Below are 19018 nucleotides of genomic sequence, written 5' to 3' on the forward strand. Positions count from 1 at the left end.
ATGGTAGTTGCCTGTTTTTTAGGCCCATAGTAAAAAATATAAAACCGTCCTGGACAACCCCTGTAATGTGTAGTGGCCTTCTACCTCTCCCCTCGACAGATGATGTCAAAGCTTTTTTAGATCTGCAGGGAGTTATCATGTGGCCGAGGAGACAGCCAGCAGCCCCATAGACAGCACATGGACGATTGCCCAATCCAAGCCTTCCTGTGTATGGCGGGATGGAGACACAGCGCTGTCAGCCCACTGATCGTCCGGCGGACCGCTATCTGATGTGTATGGTCACAGTACAACCATATGCACGGTGGGCTTTACACGAGCGCAGTGTGGGGCTCTGGAGCAGGAATGTTCAGAAGGTGTTAAATATATGCAGAAAAGAAAATCTCTGTTGCCCATAGCAACCAATCAAAACACAGCTTTACCTTTTTTATAGCACTCTTCAAAATAAAAGCTGTGTTGCTATTGGTTGCCATTGGCAACAGAGTTTTTCTTTTAGGAAATTTTCTTAAATCTCTATTAGTACTCCCTGTAAGGAAATTATAGCAGGCAACCCCAAAACTACAGCAGAATGTAAGCCATGGAGGACTGCACAACCTATAGACACCAGGCAGTCAGGCCAAGGTGGGGAAGAGCAGAAATCACTTTGACGACATGAAAAAAACCCTACACCGTGCAGAGCACAGCGCCCCCTCCAGGGCTTCCAGTGCGGGTCTCCTCTGGCGGCAGCGGGCTCAGCAGCGGGACGCGTCGCCATGGAAACTAAGCACAACAGTCATGGCGGAGGAGAAGGAGGCTGCGGGTGAGTCACACGGTCCGGGCTCAGCACGCGGCAGTACAGAGACCGGCCATGGGAAGCACTAGCGATAAAGCAGGGCGTCATAGACTGCAGCAGGCGGAGCAGTTACTTATCCAAGGGATCATTGCTTCCATCAGATCTCCCGGGATCAGCAGTGCTGTGCACATTGCCGGGCAGCAGGTCACCACTAGGCAAATGGTCACCACTAGTCAGCAGGCACCACTAGGCAAAAGGTCACCACTAGGCAGCAGGTCACCACTGGGCAGCAGGTCACCACTGGGCAGGAGGTCACCACTAGGCAGGAGCTCACCACTAGGCAGGAGCTCACCACTAGGCAGCAGGTCACCACTGGGCAGCAGGTCACCACTGGGCAGCAGGTCACCACTGGGCAGCAGGTCACCACTAGGCAGCAGGTCACCACTGGGCAGCAGGTCACCACTGGGCAGCAGGTCACCACTAGGCAGCAGGTCACCACTGGGCAGGAGGTCACCACTGGGCAGGAGGTCACCACTAAGCAGGAGGTCACCACTAGGCAGGAGGTCACCACTGGGCAGCAGGTCACCACTAGGCAGCAGGTCACCACTGGGCAGCAGGTCACCACTAGGCAGCAGGTCACCACTGGGCAGGAGGTCACCACTAAGCAGGAGGTCACCACTAAGCAGCAGGTCACCACTGGGCAGCAGGTCACCACTGGGCAGCAGGTCACCACTAGGCAGGAGGTCACCACTAGGCAGGAGGTCACCACTAGGCAGGAGCTCACCACTGGGCAGCAGGTCACCACTAGGCAGCAGGTCACCACTGGGCAGCAGGTCACCACTGGGCAGCAGGTCACCACTAGGCAGCAGGTCACCACTGGGCAGGAGGTCACCACTAAGCAGGAGGTCACCACTAAGCAGCAGGTCACCACTGGGCAGCAGGTCACCACTGGGCAGCAGGTCACCATTAGGCAGCAGTTCACCATTAGGCAGCAGGTCACCACTAGGCAGGAGGTCACCACTAGGCAGCAGGTCACCACTGGGCAGCAGGTCACCACTAGGCAGGAGGTCACCACTAGACAGCAGGTTACTGTAATAGAGTGCAGGGTTGAGTATGTCACCACGGAACAGACAGACCAACTGTTGTGGGGAATTTATTAACAGGGACTAATATTCTCCTCGCAGGGAGAAAACAGTAGAAAATGAACTGAAAAGATAACGGTGCAAAATATGGGCGTGAAACAGTGTAACTGAATTAAGCAGGATTTTTTGAGGAAAAGAACACTTATCAGTCTGATGAGGACTTGCTTGAAGGGTCGTCTTCTCCAACGTAGGCGCCGAGAAACAGCGGCACTTGTCGTCCCTCTGTTGTCCGTGGGCTGAGTAGTCTCGAGGAGCCCGCTGGCTGGGGTTTCGGGAGTTAATGTGATATGCACAGGCTCTGAGTCTTTAGCTTTTGCAGCACTGCCTATCCCGGGAAAACGATGCTCAGTCTATTATTAAGTCTTTTAACAGGAATCAGGGGCTCTGCACTGATAAGGTGGGTACCAGGGGTCATAGTCTCTGCATGGCCATTGTCTCTGCACGGGTGTCAAGGCGTCCCTCTCCAGTCACAGCAGAGTCCGCTTTCATGTACTCAGAAGATGCAGTCTTTCTGGGCAATCTCCCTGCATTTGTCCTCTGACCAGGAGCCCTCTCTACTCCCCGGAGTGCTGCTGCGTCCTGCTCTGACCGCTGCACACGCTGCTCTGCCACTTGCGTGTGCGCCTTTCCCACTCTCTGCCCGGCTTCCTTCCTGTCCCAGTCTCTAAGTCTGCCCCCCGGGGAACCTGTAGCACAGCTCAATGGTTCCAGGCACGGAGCAGAGAAGGTAACCACCCCCGGACTCTTCTTGTGTTCCACTTCCTTACATTCCCCCTCTGTTAAAGCTCGCCATTCCACAGGCGAGGACTCTTCGTGCTTCTCTTTGCTCTTTTGAGGGGAGACAGTTTCCTGCAATTCTCGCATCTCCTTCTGCCTTTCTCCTTGCACATGCTGCCAAGCTAAATGGTCGAGGAGTTGTTCATCAGTCAGGTTGAGATATGCCTCCTCTACTTCATCGACAACTGCTGGCCTCTTCTTCTTTTTCTTCTTCTTAGCTTTGCCGCTAGCAGATGTCTGCGTAGATGATTCATCCTCTTCCTTGTCGCCATTGGAAACTCTAGGGGTTTCTTGCTCGGGCTCCTCAGTTTGGGGGCTTAGTACAAGTAATTCTTCTCCATAGCTCCCCCTCTCTTTGACAGGAGCATTCTTGTCCAAAGTAGAATCAGATGAATTAAGACCAGGCAAGCCAGATTCTTCGTCATCTGCGCCGGGCTATTCAGGCATCACTTCCCAGGGCTTCTCAGCCACACGCCACATCTCACACAGCTGTTCCACGTCCTCCGTCCGATCAGGATCTTGTGAGCTGACAGCCAGCACACTCTTCACCTCGGGGGAGGATATTAGTGGTTCCTCCTTCTCATTGACGAGAACCTCGAAAACGAGCGTCTCAGGTACACTTGGCACTTTCTCTCCTTCTTCGGGAACTCGTGCAGGACAAGGTAGTAAAGCACTTCAGTGGTCTTCTCGAGTGGACGTCCCTTTCTTTCCTCCGGGCTGAGTCTCACAGACAAAACCTTCAGACCCTGGCTGGAGTTCCACCAGGCTCGCCTTCACGTGTCGGGACAGCGCAGTCATTCCACCAGAGATGCTTGACACCTTCTCCACCTCTCCTTGGCGTCCGACATTGTGGTACTGTCTTGCCTTAGGTGGAACTCTTCTCTTCCTGCCGTACCATTCTCTCCAGGGGCGACGTTCCCTCCAGTTAGCAGGACCCTCAGAGGGGTGACCCGATCTCTGCCACCGCTCTTCTCGGGTAGGGCAATTTCTGGACAGGTGTCCCACCCTTCTGCACGACCAGCACTCACGTCTGCGTGTGTCTGGAGGGCGCTTCAGTCTGGATCGTCAACCTCGGCGGGAGACATCTCTCATCTGAGGTTGCTCTTCACCCCAGAATATGGAGTTACACTCTGGGGCCACCACTGAAGCCTTCTTCATGCTACGCACCTCTCCTTTATCTCTTTCTGGCGGCTTCCGCACGTTACCTCGGGGTATGCTGCTGGTTCCCAAAAAGGCAGTAAGGGCTTTCCCCAGACTCTCAATCTCCTCCCAGATTCATCTTATCTTCAGCTGGGAATCTCGGTTCTACATCGCCTCCTCTTCATTTTGACTGGGTGCTCCGCAATTGTAGCATGTAGGCAGTCTTTTTCGCCGAGCGGCACTAGTGTCACTTTGGGGGCCGGTCTCTCTTTCTTGCACCGGAGGGCTGTACTCTGCAGCAGGGGTCTTCTTATATTCAGCCAGTTCCTCACGGACTCGCTTAACCTCCTTCAAGTCTTCTACCCTTTGAGGGGCAGTCACCTCCCCTCTCCAGACCTTCCCCACTGGCACTATCACCCCTTGCTCTTGCTCGCGCGTGCGTGCCTCACTCCCGACCTCAGAGAAAGTCATATCTGGCTTTACGCGCATGCGCTTTCGCAGGGCCTGTTTCACCAACACATCTCGCAAGCCTGTCACCAGTTGGTCTCGCAGCAGAGCGTCAATTGACCCCACACCTACGCCGCCCTTCCGTATGATGGCAGTATGAAGCTCCTGCAGGGCATTCATATATTGCGTCACGGTCTCCCCCTCTCTTTGTACCCGGCGGAACAGTCGCATGCGCAGCTCCCCTACGTCAGTGGGGTCCCCATGCGTCTCCTCAAGTATACGTAATACTTTGTCCAGGGTATCTCTCGCCTGGGGGGGTCTGAGCATAACAGAGTCCCGTGCATCTCCCTCTAGGGCCATCACAGCTATTTTCGCCTGCAGAGCCGGTGTCATAGGATGCACCCGCATCATCCCTCGGATGCGCTCTGTCCAACTCCACAACATGACATTGCTCCCCGAAAATTTTGGCAGGTTAACTAACATGGCTCCCAGGGAGATGCTAGACCTGGGGCCTCCCCCAACTGCTTGGTCTGCCCCCTCCGCGCTACTGTGTGACATCCTGCCGACTACGCCAAGTGTAATAGAGTGCAGGGTTGAGTATGTCACCACGGAACAGACACACCAACTGTTGTGGGGAATTTATTAACAGGGACTAATATTCTCCTCGCAGGGAGAAAACAGTAGAAAATGAACTGAAAAGATAACGGTGCAAAATATGGGAGTGAAACAGTGTAACTGAATTAAGCAGGATTTCTTGAGGAAAAGAACACTTATCAGTCTGAGGAGGACTTGCCTGAAGGGTCGTCTTCTCCAACGTAGGCGCTGAGAAACAGCGGCACTTGTCGTCCCTCTGTTGTCCGTGGGCTGAGTAGTCTCTAGGAGCCCTCTGGCTGGGGTTTCGGGAGTTAATGTGATATGCACAGGCTCTGAGTCTTTAGCTTTTGCAGCACTGCCTATCCCGGGAAAACGATGCTCAGTCTATTATTAAGTCTCTTATCAGGAATCAGGGGCTCTGCACTGATAAGGTGGGTACCAGGGGTCATAGTCTCTGCACGGCCACTGTCTCTGCACGGGTGTCAAGGCGCCCCTCTCCAGTCACAGCAGAGTCCACTTTCATGTACTCACAAGATGCAGTCTTTCTTTGCAATCTCCCTGCATTTGTCCTCTGACCGGGAGCCCTCTCTCCTCCCCGGAGCACAGCTGCTCTGCCACTTGCGCGCGCACCTTTCCCGCTCAAGGCCTGCTTCCTTCCTGTCCCAGTCTTTAAGTCTGCCCCCCGGGGAACCTGTAGCACAGCTCAATGGTTCCAGGCACGGAGCAGAGAAGGTAACCGCCCCCAGACTCTTCTTGTGTTCCACCTCCTTACATCACCACTAGGCAGCAGGTCACCACTAGGCAGATATACCTGACTTATGGGCAATGCTAACATGACTGAGGGGGGCCGGCAGAGGGGCCACAGACTGCAGCACAGATGGGCAGCGCCTTCAGGACCACAATCTGCTCTTTTCAGTTAATTTTCCACTAGTAAAAATAGCTGATCCTGAGTTAGAGGGGTTTCTTGGTTATTGGGAATCATGATGGAGCCAAATTTTTGAAATCTGACCTCTGTCACTTTATGTAGTAATAACTCTAGAATGCTTCAACAAATTCCAGTGATTTTGAGACTCTTTTTTTCGTGACACATTATATGTTATGATAATGATAATGGTAAATTTAGGTCGATATGTGTTGTGTCTATTTATAAAAAAAACGATCAGAAATTTGAGAAAAATGTTAAAAAATAGCAATTTTCAAACTTTGAATGATTATCCCTTTTAATCCAGACAGTCATATCACAGCAAAACATTAATAAATAAGATTTCCCTCATGTCTGCTTTACATCAGCACCATTTGTAAAATGTTATTTTATTTTGTTAGCATTTTAGGAGGTTTAAAAATGTAGCAGCAATTTTTGATTTTTTCAATGAATTTTACAAAATGTATTTTTATAGGGACCTATCCAGGTTTGAAGTGTCTTTAGGGGTCCCACATATTAGGAAACCCCACAAAGTTATACCATTTTAAAAACAGCACCCCCTGACATATTGAAAACTGCTGTCAGGTAGTTTATTAACCCTTCAGGCGCATTTCAGGAATTAATGCAAAGTGACATGACAATTACTACAGCTGTCAGACTCTAAGGCCGCTATTTGGTCATGAATTGCCATGACAAACATCAGGACCACAAAATCATGATCTGAGGGTGCCGATGGGGATAAAGAGGAAGCCCCCACACTCTGTTAACCATTTAGAATGGTGTAGTCACTATTGACAGCAGCATCTAAGGGGTTAAACAGCTATGGACGGTGCAAACACTTATCGTGGCTGATACAGCAAGTTGTCAGCTATAGTGTACAGCCGACAGCTGCTGGATTGTCACCTGTCTGGAGATGCTATTCTCTTATATCTCAGGTCAGTTAAAAGACATATTGGTGGTCATTAAGGGGTTAAAAATAATAAGATGTGTTTTACTCACCGTTCAGTATAAAGGGCAGATGGGGTCACTTTGGCCTCCAATAGGCCTCCATGCTGACACCGTCACGATGCTGAAGTTGGTTTCTTATTCGGCAAATGTTTGTTTTTGTTTTTTATAGGTTTAACAAAAAATAATCATCACAATACAAACAGCTACAAAAATTATAAAACTGGCACAAAGATGGGCATCAAAGTGGGCACCAAAGGGCATTAATGAATGGGTTAAATTACTTTGGGTCACTGATATCACACTGCAGACATATAGAACAGGGCACTCCACATCAAAACCAGGTCTTTTCAGCCTGGCCCAAATGGGTTCTGGGCATCAGAACTGGCATCAAAGTGGTCAGTCGAGTTTGGCCATTTGAATAAGTAACTGGTGTTTTTAAGGGGTTAAATGACTTTGTTCCACTGATCTCACACTAAGAATACACAGATTGTGATGCCGCACATCAAACCCCGGTCCTTCTAGCCTGGCCTAAATGGGTTCTGAGAATCAGAATTGGCATCAAACTGGACAATCAGCCAATTTTCACAGATTTGAATAAGTAACTGATGTTTTTAAGGGGTTAAATGAGTTTGGGCCACTGATCTCACACAACCATTACATACATAGTGATGGCCCACGTCAAACCCAGGTCACTCCAGCCTGGCCCAATCTTGTTCTGGGCATCAGAACTGGCATCAAAGTGCACAAACAGCCCATTTTCACAGATTTGAATAAGCAACTGACGTTTTTGAGGGGTTAAATGCCAATTCAGATGCCCAGATGCCCTGTGTATTCTTATGCAAATTGCCTCTTCTGAGAAAAAGAGGACTTAACTCTATAGCGCCACCTGTTGGAAGTAGCGATCCTACAATCACAATCAACCCCCTAACGAGTCGTGTAATATGACTTAGGATAAAAGCCAAATCAGTATCTCAATTCGCAGACACGGTGTTTCGGGCTGTTGGCCCTCGTCAGTGCGAAGCATGAGAACTGATTTGGCTAGGTGAGAGGCTCTGGACATGGGGTCTAAGGGGTAACGTTTCCCCTTTATCGAGAGTGACATTACAGCAGGCTTGTCAAGGTAAGGAGGCTTATTCGCCGTGCAATGCTCCTCTGGGAAATTAAATATGTAAATTGCCTCTTCTGAGAAAAAGAAGACTTGAACTCTATAGTGCCACCTGTTGGAAGGTTAAAGGGTTGATTGTGACTTGTAGGATCGCTACTTCCAACAGGTGGCGCTATAGAGTTTAAGTCCTCTTTTTCTCAGAAGAGGCAATTTGCAATTTCAGTAGCCCAAAGTCATTTAACCCTTTCATTAACTCCCTTCGGTGACCACTTTAATACCCATTTTTGTGCCAGTTTTATTGTTTTTGTAGCTGTTTTTAAGTGTATTCACATCAGGGCATCTCACTGCATTGTATGTTATTATTGTGATGCTTATTATTTATTGTTAACCCTGTAAAAAACAGAAATGAAAAAATTGCCGAATAAGGGTACTTTCACATTAGCGTCGTGCACTGCACGTCGCAATGCGACGTTGCGGCGCACCGACGCTTACTGTGGAAGCGCCGCACAACGGGGGGCAGCAGATGCAGTTTTTCAACGCATCCGCTGCCCCATTGTGAGGTGCGGGGAGGAGGGGGCGGAGTTCCGACCGCGCATGCGTAGTCAGAAATGCTGGACACGACGCACCAAAAAACGTTACATGCAACGTTTTTTGGTGGCGACGGTCCGACGCAACACGACGGTTGTGACGTGTGGCAATGCGTCTCACTGCGTCGCTAATAAAAGTCTATGGAGAAAAAACACATCCTGCAAGCACTTTTGCAGGATGCGTTTTTTCTATTTTTCTACAAAACGACGCATAGAGACGTGCAGTGCATGACGCTAGTGTGAAAGTAGCCTAAGAAACTGACGAATAAAAAACCAACTTCAGTCTTTGCACGCAGACACAACAGTGTTGGGTACCACACATATAGGTTAGATTAGATGCTGATCTAATGTGTATGATTAGCATGTAATGTGCATCTCTTGTTTACTGCTTTATTAATACAGCTATTTTTTGATTCATAGTATTCAGCTGTATATAAACAATGTTGCATTTTTTTTCTTATTGCCAACCATTTTTATTTTCTGCTTGGTTACCACAATACTTGAATAGCTATCTCCTTGCCAGTGGAATAACAGGTAACCACGGGGCACCACAGCCATTATTCAGCGCAAGTTCAGAAAACCATTATTCAGCGCAAGTTCAGAAAAGCTTATGCTCATTTTGGTCTCTTCAATGCAGAGGAAAAAAGCACAGTGATGTCACAGTACAGGGATAATGCACACAGGGGTGTAATAATAGTGTAATAATGTGCACAGTGATGTCATAGTACAGGGATAATGCACACAGGGGTGTAATAATAGTGTAATAATGTGCACAGTGATGTCACAGTACAGGGATAATGCACACAGGGGTGTAATAATAGTGTAATAATGTGCACAGTGATGTCACAGTACAGGGATAATGCACACAGGGGTGTAATAATAGTGTAATAATGTGCACAGTGATGTCACAGTACAGTACAACAACAGTGCCCAAAGTGTCAATATTTTGTGTGGCCACTATTATTTTCAAGCACTGCCTTAACTTTCATGGGCATGGAGTTCACTAGAGCATCACAGGTTGCCACTGGAATCTTCTTCCACTCCTCCATGACGACATCACGGAGCTGATGAATGTTGGAGACCTTGTGTTCCTCCACCTTCCGTTTAAAGATATCCCACAGATGCTCAATATTGTTTAGGTCTGGAGACATGTGGAGCGCCCCCACACCGCCGCAGGGCCGAGGGGGTACCCGGAGCCGGGCCTCTAGGTCTCAGTCCTGGGGTTGTCACGGTGGCTAGACCTGGTCCGTGGCCCTGTCTGTCAGTGGGGGACGTCCGGTGCAATAAGTCGTGTTGTAACGGTGCAGTTGTGGGGTGCAGGTCGCGGTAAATAACGAGGACACCAGGTTGCAGTCTCTTTACCTCTTTACTGGAGATCTCTGAGTCCTCAGTCCAGAATACGGTTCACCAGGCTGCGCAAGTCCGGCCGGTCCAATGGCACCTCCAGAGTTCATTTCACAGGTGGAAATCGGTGCCTTCCTTCTTAGCGCTATGTGTTGTAGTCCTTCCCTGCTGTGCTTACGGAAAGTACCCCACAACCGTTGTGTCTGTTTCTTAAGTTCCCTCACAACTCGATTAAATGATGTTCTTCTAATCTTCCGTCCCTTCCTGATGTTACAGTTGGAACGGCACCCGTTTGTCGGATAGGCCTGGAGTTCTTCCGGGACCCTAGAGACGCCCCTCTCCCGCAATTGCCTCCCAAGACTTCATAGGTGATATGTGTTAGACAGCCCGCCTTAAACTGACTGTCCTGCCGCTGTTTAGAGTATTGCTTGAAGCTGAATGTTATAATACTCCCTCGGCGTTCCGGCCACCGGTAATGCGCCTCAGTAGGGTGTTGCTCCGGTCTTACAGCACGACCCCTACTGGAATTCTCCTATTGCTTGATCTCGTTTCTCACTCAGCACAATCTATCTCGCTTCTAGTCCTTTCTTGGGTCCCGCCGCTTCCCGGAGCTGGCGCGGACCCGTTACGTTCTTTCCAATGCCAAGCCTCTGTCAGGATCCCACCCCTGACAGAGACCCTACTGTCTCTTCCTCCACAACACCCTCTGCCACTAGGTGTTGCTTCGTCCAATCCAGTCAGCTTTCTGATCTAACTTCCTGCCTGACCCCCAGTTTACCCACTATGGTGGGGAGTGGCCTAATGAATAGAACCGTTAGCTCCCCCCGGAGGCCCAGCTGTGAAATGTATTGGTGTCTGTGATACCTGATCAGATGAACTCCTTCAGTGCCATCGGACGCACCGTAGCTCCCCATAGTGGCGGAGCCACAGTACTGCAACGACCAGGACTCTGGGGCGCTGCACTCCCCCCTGGTTAAACACAGTACTCCGGGACTGGGAAGAAAACAACAATACAAGTTAGCAAAAAGACATACAATTTTGTTGAGTGCAATAACAATAAGTATACTTGAACAGGCTTCCCTTTATGGGAGGTAAGGACACTTGAACGTTACAAACATGGCAAAAATATCATAGCAACATGCTATAATTAACTTCTGTTACCCAACCGGGTATTCTACTAAGTGCAAACATTATTAACCAATAATTTAACTTTGCCTTTAAGGATATACACTCTTAATCCGCTAAAGACCTTCCTATAATCACATTACAAGGTATTTTAACTTTTACATTCTCCTACTTTGAATCTGCAGGACCGCCTGTCCTATCGGCACCAGACCTACTGCCTCTCCTTTCTGTTACAGGACCGCCCCGTTCAGCCAGGGCCTACTGCCTTTTCAACTACTATACACAGTATAGAACATAACTTTTCTTTCAGTTTGAGAACACCGAGCCGGCTCTACTTGGCTCCTATAAGGACTCACCCACTAACCCTTACAGGTTCACTTTCTGTCCTTAGTAACACATTACTAACTTTCGATGGGGAACGCAGGGTTTACCTTCTATCCCCCCCCCTTTTCTCATCAACATTATCAACTATCTTCTTTTCACAACATTAAACTTGCTCATTTCTTCCTTCTACTTTTCCTTTCAGAGAACATTATCAATATTTCTTCACATTTAACCAGTTAAACACATATAACTTTTCTCATATAAGCATTATCATTATTTCCTTCGGTCAAGACATTATTGCTACTCATCTTAAGCAATATTACTATCGAAGCATAACAAATGAACATCCCCTTTAAGAGAAGACCAAGTCTCTGTGAGGTAGCACATCTTCTCAAGCTACCAGTCCATACTTATCAAAGGTTCCAGTACGGTATCTTCGCAAAGAGTCCTTGTTTAAGTAAAACCAGTAGGGAGCACCTTTAATAAGGTGCAAACTATATACAAAGAAGTTTTGATCATGCACTGTTCATGATTTCTCAGTTTTTAAAACTTGTGCAAAACTTTTGGTAACAAAAACAAAACAAACAAAACAATAGGGATCCCAGGTCCATAGAAGGATCCCCTTAAGAGTTAACCCTTTACGGGTATAGCAACAAAGTAGTAGAACAGTAACTATTTACAGATTCAGGGTATCGAGGTTTATTCTTCTAAGTCTGGGGGCGATCCCTGTCCCCCAGCCAACGTGGCACCCGTACTGGTAGTTGGTCTCTCAGATGCCATCAGATCAGCCGGTGCCTGGATTTGAAGGCTAATCCTGCTTGCGAGTTCGGTAGCCGCTACAAGACGTACCGTGGTGATGGGAACGAGGTCCGGCAAATCGGGATCAGTCATGATCGGGACACCAGGGGGCGCTCTCTCAGGCTCACACCGTCGAACGTTCCGGGCACACCATCCTTGTGCACTCCGATGGCGGGTGTAAGTCACCTGATCCCCTCTTTGTAACGGGTCACCATTTCGACTGCAGCAAGGGGTCTTCACATTATAGCTAGTGACAAAGACATCAGTTGGTAGCCCCGGTTCCTGTATGGAGCCCCATCCCCTCTTCGGGTGGTAGGCCAGTACAGTTCCCCGCTTTACCACGTCTTTCCTGCCGGGAGCAGACTTCTTACGTGGCGTGTCAGGTGGTTCGGTCTCGTCCCGATCTTTCCAGTGTTGGATCAGACATTGCTTATACTGCTCCCAGGTAAGTACCGCAAGGGTGAGGCCATCCTCCCGGGTCCCATCCGGCCCTGTCCAGGGGGTGTCCCACCGAAGGATCACCCCGTCTAGGCCCACACCTATGGGTTCTCCCATCTTGGTTGGTAGCGGAGGCACTAGCTTCCCCATCGCGTGGGAGGTGAGGATAACCCGCTCCACCAAGAAGGAACGATCATTGCCGGGGTGGAGAGCGGTCACGGGAGTGGGATCGATCAGGGGAGCTGGATCGGTCGGGAGAGCAGAATCGGCCAGGGGAGTAGGGATGTCATCCATACCTGCGCCTGATGTGATTCCACCGATGTCGCTCCGGTCCGTTAACAAGGACACTGGAATCGGCTGCGGCCCGGACCACGGCTCCTCCGGAGTCATCTCTTGACGTAACTCCGCCCTCCATGATTCCGTGACTAGGATAGGCAGGCTCGGCTCCTCCACTGGTGTCTCCAAGGAGTCCAGGTCCCTCAGCGGCGGTGGACGCGAGTCCCCTTCTGATGGATGAGGACAAACCGGGATCACCTCGCCGTTGTTCGGGCACCTGCTGTTCATCGTCGCTGTCCGGCATTCGGCGGCAATGCATGCATCTGACTCTGCCATTTCTCCAAGGTCGAGCTCCTCCTTCACCTCGTTCCCGCCATCGCAAGTCAGGGGGCGGTTCTCTGCTTTGAGGCAGGTCATCGCTTTGCAGCAGGAGGCGCAGGGGGCGATCACCGCTTCTGGCGCCACTTTGGTAGTCTCCTCCCATGGCACGCCCTCCTGCTTCTCTGGTGTAGCAATGGCGGCGGTTTTTGGCGGGAACTTTTGGCGGTAAATGGCGCAGCACAGTCTTTGCAATAAAGTACAATCCAAGCACGATAAATCACAGTTCCAAGGCACACATGACCCGATTCTTCAGGCTTAAAGGGAACCTGTCACCACGTTTTTGGAAGATGGGATAAAAATAGCGTTAAATAGGGGCAGAGGTGGGCGTTACATTAGTGTGTGTGTTATGCGTTTATTACCCACCTAAGTTGCCGAAATAACTTTGCAAAGTCTCCGTTTTCGCCTGTCAATCAGGCTGGTCAGGTCGCATGGGCGTGGTGTCTTCCCCCAGATTTTGCGTAGTTTTCCGTTGGTGGCGTAGTGGTGTGCGCATGCCCAAGGTCCCGAATCCTCTTCCAGGGGATTTAAAATAGCGCGGTGTTCGTTATTGCATTGGTGATCGGTGGGCGCGGCCATCTTCCTTTGGCCGCGCGTGCGCAGAAGCGGCGCTCTGCTGGCCGCGGCTTCAGGAAAATGGCCGCCGCGATATCCATCTGCGCACGCGCGGCATCGCGGCGGCCATTTTCCTGAAGCCGCGGCCAGCAGAGCGCCGCTTCTGCGCACGCGCGGCCAAAGGAAGATGGCCGCGCCCACCGATCACCAATGCAATAACGAACACCGCGCTATTTTAAATCCCCTGGAAGAGGATTCGGGACCTTGGGCATGCGCACACCACTACGCCACCAACGGAAAACTACGCCAAATCTGGGTGAAGACACCACGCCCATGCGACCTGACCAGCCTGATTGACAGGCGAAAACGGAGACTTTGCAAAGTTATTTTGGCAACTTAGGTGGGTAATAAACGCATAACACACACACTAATGTAACGCCCACCTCTGCCCCTATTTAACGCTATTTTTATCCCATCTTCCAAAAACGTGGTGACAGGTTCCCTTTAAGTAGATCCTGTTCGTGACGCCAAGTTGGAGCGCCCCCACACCGCCGCAGGGCCGAGGGGGTACCCGGAGCCGGGCCTCTAGGTCTCAGTCCTGGGGTTGTCACGGTGGCTAGACCCGGTCCGTGGCCCTGTCTGTCAGTGGGGGACGTCCGGTGCAATAAGTCGTGTTGTAACGGTGCAGTTGTGGGGTGCAGGTCGCGGTAAATAACGAGGACACCAGGTTGCAGTCTCTTTACCTCTTTACTGGAGATCTCTGAGTCCTCAGTCCAGAATACGGTTCACCAGGCTGCGCAAGTCCGGCCGGTCCAATGGCACCTCCAGAGTTCATTTCACAGGTGGAAATCGGTGCCTTCCTTCTTAGCGCTATGTGTTGTAGTCCTTCCCTGCTGTGCTTACGGAAAGTACCCCACAACCGTTGTGTCTGTTTCTTAAGTTCCCTCACAACTCGATTAAATGATGTTCTTCTAATCTTCCGTCCCTTCCTGATGTTACAGTTGGAACGGCACCCGTTTGTCGGATAGGCCTGGAGTTCTTCCGGGACCCTAGAGACGCCCCTCTCCCGCAATTGCCTCCCAAGACTTCATAGGTGATATGTGTTAGACAGCCCGCCTTAAACTGACTGTCCTGCCGCTGTTTAGAGTATTGCTTGAAGCTGAATGTTATAATACTCCCTCGGCGTTCCGGCCACCGGTAATGCGCCTCAGTAGGGTGTTGCTCCGATCTTACAGCACGACCCCTACTGGAATTCTCCTATTGCTTGATCTCGTTTCTCACTCAGCACAATCTATCTCGCTTCTAGTCCTTTCTTGGGTCCCGCCGCTTCCCGGAGCTGGCGCGGACCCGTTACGTTCTTTCCAATGCCAAGCCTCTGTCAGGATCCCACTCCTGACAGAGACCCTACTGTCTCTTCCTCCACAACACCCTCTGCCACTAGGTGTTGCTTCGTCCAATCCAGTCAGCTTTCTGATCTAACTTCCTGCCTGACCCCCAGTTTACCCACTATGGTGGGGAGTGGCCTAATGAATAGAATCCTTAGCTCCCCCCGGAGGCCCAGCTGTGAAATGTATTGGTGTCTGTGATACCTGATCAGATGAACTCCTTCAGTGCCATCGGACGCACCGTAGCTCCCCATAGTGGCGGAGCCACAGTACTGCAACGACCAGGACTCTGGGGCGCTGCACATGCTTGGCCAGTCCAGCACCTTTACGCTCAGTTTCTTTTGCAAGGCAGTGGTCATCTTGGAGGGAGGTGTGTTTGGCGTTGTTATCATGTTGGAATTCTGCCCTGCGGCCCAGTTTCTGATGGGAGGAGATCATGCTCTGCTTCAGTATGTCACAGTTCGTGGTGGCATTATGGTTCCCTCAGTGAACTGTAGCTCCCCACAGCCGACAACACTCATGCAGCCCCAAACTATGACACTCCCACCACCATGTGTGACTGTAGGCAAGACACACTTGCCTTTGTAGTCTTCACCTGGTTGCTGCCACACACTCTTGATATCATCTGAACCTAATAAGTTTATCTTGGTCTCATCAGACCACAGGGCATGGTCCCAGCAATCCATGTCCTTGGTCTGCTTGTCTTCAGCAAAGTGTTTGCGGCTTTCTTGTGCATCTTTAGAAGAGGCTTCCTTCTGGGATGACAGCCATGCATACTAATTTGATACAGTGTGAGACGTATGGTTTGAGCACTGACAGGCTGACCCCCCCACCCCTGTAACCTCTGCAGCAATGCTGGCAGCACTCATACGTCTATTTCGAAAAGACAACCTCTGGATATGACACTGAGCACGTGCAATCAACTTCTTTGTTCGACTATGGTGAGGCAGCGCTGAGTGAAACTTATCTTGTTAAACCACTGTGCTGCAGGCCAGTTTCATGGTGTTGGCAATCTTCTCATAGCCTAGGCCATCTTTATGTAGAGCAACAATTCTTTTTTTCAGACCCTCAGAGAGTTCTCCATGAGGTGCCATGTTGAATTGTTATATTTTCAGTGAAAAGATATAATAAAATATTTACAAATATATGAAAGGTGTGCTCATTTTTGTGATATACTGTAGGAGACACTGGAGCTGGAGCATATACATCACTGGAGACACTAGCTGGAGAGTATACATAATTTAGGAGACATTGGGGCTGGAGCATATACTTCACAGAAGACACTGGAGTTGGACTACATAGAATAGGAGACACGGGCTATCATATATACATTAATCACCGGAGACATTGGGGCTGGTGTACGCATAACAAGAGACATTTGGGCTGGTGCATGCATTACAGGAGATATTGGAGTGGTTCCCGCATAACATGAGACATTGGGGCTGGTGAACACATCACTGTAGACACTTTGGGGCTGGTGCACTCATCACCGGAGACATTGGGGCTTGTGCACGCATCACCGGAGATATTGGGGCTGGTGCCCGCATCACAGGAGATATTGGGGCTGGTGTATGCATCACAGCAGATATTGGGGCTAGTGCACACATCATAGGAGACAATAGGGCTGGTACATGCATCACTGGAGACATTGGGGCTGGTGCACGCATCACAGGAGACATTTGGGCTGGTGCACGCATCACCGGAGACATTGGGGCTGATTCATGCATCACAGGAGACATTGGGGCTTGTGCACACATCAACGGAGACATTGTGGCTAATGCACTCATCCCAGCAGACATTGGGGCTGGTGCACGCATCACAGGAGACATTGGGGCTGGTGCACGCATCACAGGAGATATTGGGGCTGGTTCCTGCTTCACAGGAGATATTGGGGCTGGTTCCTGCTTCACAGGAGACATTGGGACTGGCTCCAGCATCACATGAGACATTGGGACTGGTGCACACATCACCAGAGACATTGGGGCTGGTACACGCATCACAGGAGATATTGGGGCTGGTTCCTGCTTCACAGGAGACATTGGGGCTGGTGCACGCATCACTGTAGACACTTTGGGGCTGGTGCACGCATCACCGGAGACATTGTGGCTAGTGCACGCATCACTGGAGACATTGGGTCTGGTGCATGCATCACAGAAGAAATTGGGACTGGTTACCGCATCACATGAGACATTAGGGCTGGTGCACGCATCACTGTAGACACTTTGAGGCTGGGGCATGCATCTCTGGAGACACTGGGGCTGGTGTCACAATCCAATTTTGGATTTGTGGCAGCTCTGGTTCCACTATGTTTTAAATGTAGATTTTTTTCCTTTCAGGCCAGCGGAGGTTAATGTCAGTTTCCTCTGCTGGCAACTTGCTGCAATTGTAGAGTTGCTAGGTCAGCTGATGTGGGTGGTGACTACTCCCACCATCCTTTAAATGGTCACCTGATGCATCAGCTGACTGTTGGTGATAGAGTTTCTCTATGGAGACCAGCCTTGCAGTTGCAGCTCTCTGATGTCAGCTACTTCTGCCGTTTGGAGTCCTGTTTCTGTGTCATCTGCGGTGTGGAGCTTGGCAGCAGAGTCTGGAAGCTAAGTGTTGTGTTTATACCGTGTCTGTCTCGTGTTTGTCACTGTCCCTTGTGTTTTACCACCTACAGTGGTGAGGCTAGTGCCTTTGCCAGCCAGTGCACTAGCCAGGGCAGTGCGAGGTGACAGAGAGGGACGACATTCCTGATGGCAGCGAGGGAAAGACCCGCTTAGGGCGTTAGGGGAGTGTAAGGACAGGCTCAGGTAGTGTCCATCCCTCATTCCCTATCGGTAGGGCCTTCCTCTCCCCATTTCCATCCCATTGTTCGTCATGCCATCTGCTTAGCGACCCACTGGTGGGATCGTGACAGCTGGTGCACGCATCACAGGAGACATTGAGGACGATTCACACATCACATGAGATATTGAGGCTGGAGCACACATCACTGTAGACACTTTGGGGCTGGTGCACGCATCACTGGAGACATTGGAGCTGTTGCACGCATCTCTGGAGACATTGAGGCTGGTGCACGCATCACAGGAGACACTTGGCTGGTGCATAAATCACAGGAGACACAGGGGTTTCCGCTGCTGCCTTCATCTGTGGATTGTCCCACCCACAGAGTACATCCAGATGCTGGCACTGGCCAGTATCAGGACATAGTACTTCCTTGCATGCACTGCACTGTTCAGCAGTGAACACTGCATGCTCGCAGTCCTGAGGAAAAGGTCATAGTGCTGGAGTGACAGTGCATGTACCCACAGAGAGGGCTCTGAGTGCCACCTCTGGCACGCACTCATATATTTGCCAACACTGCTATCGGCTATAATACGTTCAGGTTCAATCCATGAAAAACATCCAAATGAGCTCTTGCTGTCATTCTTACAGGTTTTTTTTCTTATTAGTTTCCTTTTATACAAATGAATTATTACTATTTTGCAGACTGTTATTGCTATACAATTGCTGCATAGTGCTTTGGATATACATTATTTTTTCTTTTCTTTTTATATTCATTGTAATTGTTTTAATGGTACACCTTTTGTCTCCTGCCCAATCTCACAATTTTGGATATTCCAATGTTAAGTATAGTTTATATTGCCTTTTGCTTGTCATTTATAGAGGCTCTTGTGTCCGATCTCCAAAAAAGAATTACAGAAGCATTTGAAGTTTTTGATCATGAAAGCAACAGAACCGTAGATGTCAGGTAAGATGGTGTTAATCTTTTTTACAGTGACATTGGTACACCATGAGTCAAATGCTTGCCAATTTTGTCAGGATTAAATGCTCTCATAGTGGGATCTTAACGGACGCTATTTTTGTCTGTGAAGGGCTGTGGATCCCTTTCTAGTCATTTGGAAGCCATATTGGTATTATGTGGATGGTTATTGATCAAAATTGGCATCTGGTAATAATACGTTTCCAATGCAGTTGC

The 19018-nt window shown here is 49.8% G+C and overlaps 1 protein-coding gene across 1 annotated transcript in view; it reads left to right on the forward strand.

The window, feature by feature from the left end:
• The first annotated feature begins 615 nt into the window (after positions 1-615).
• DRC8 (dynein regulatory complex subunit 8) overlaps positions 616-19018 on the forward strand; it is a 71129-nt gene continuing 52726 nt past the window's right edge. The window contains exons 1-2 of the mRNA XM_077292334.1: positions 616-796; positions 18706-18790. Of these exons, the coding sequence (XP_077148449.1) occupies positions 649-796; positions 18706-18790 (233 nt within the window). The 5' untranslated portion in view covers positions 616-648. The remainder of the gene's footprint in view (positions 797-18705; positions 18791-19018) is intronic.

The sequence above is a fragment of the Ranitomeya variabilis genome, chromosome 2 (assembly GCF_051348905.1).
Source record: "Ranitomeya variabilis isolate aRanVar5 chromosome 2, aRanVar5.hap1, whole genome shotgun sequence".
NCBI classification, from domain to species: Eukaryota; Metazoa; Chordata; class Amphibia; order Anura; family Dendrobatidae; genus Ranitomeya; species Ranitomeya variabilis.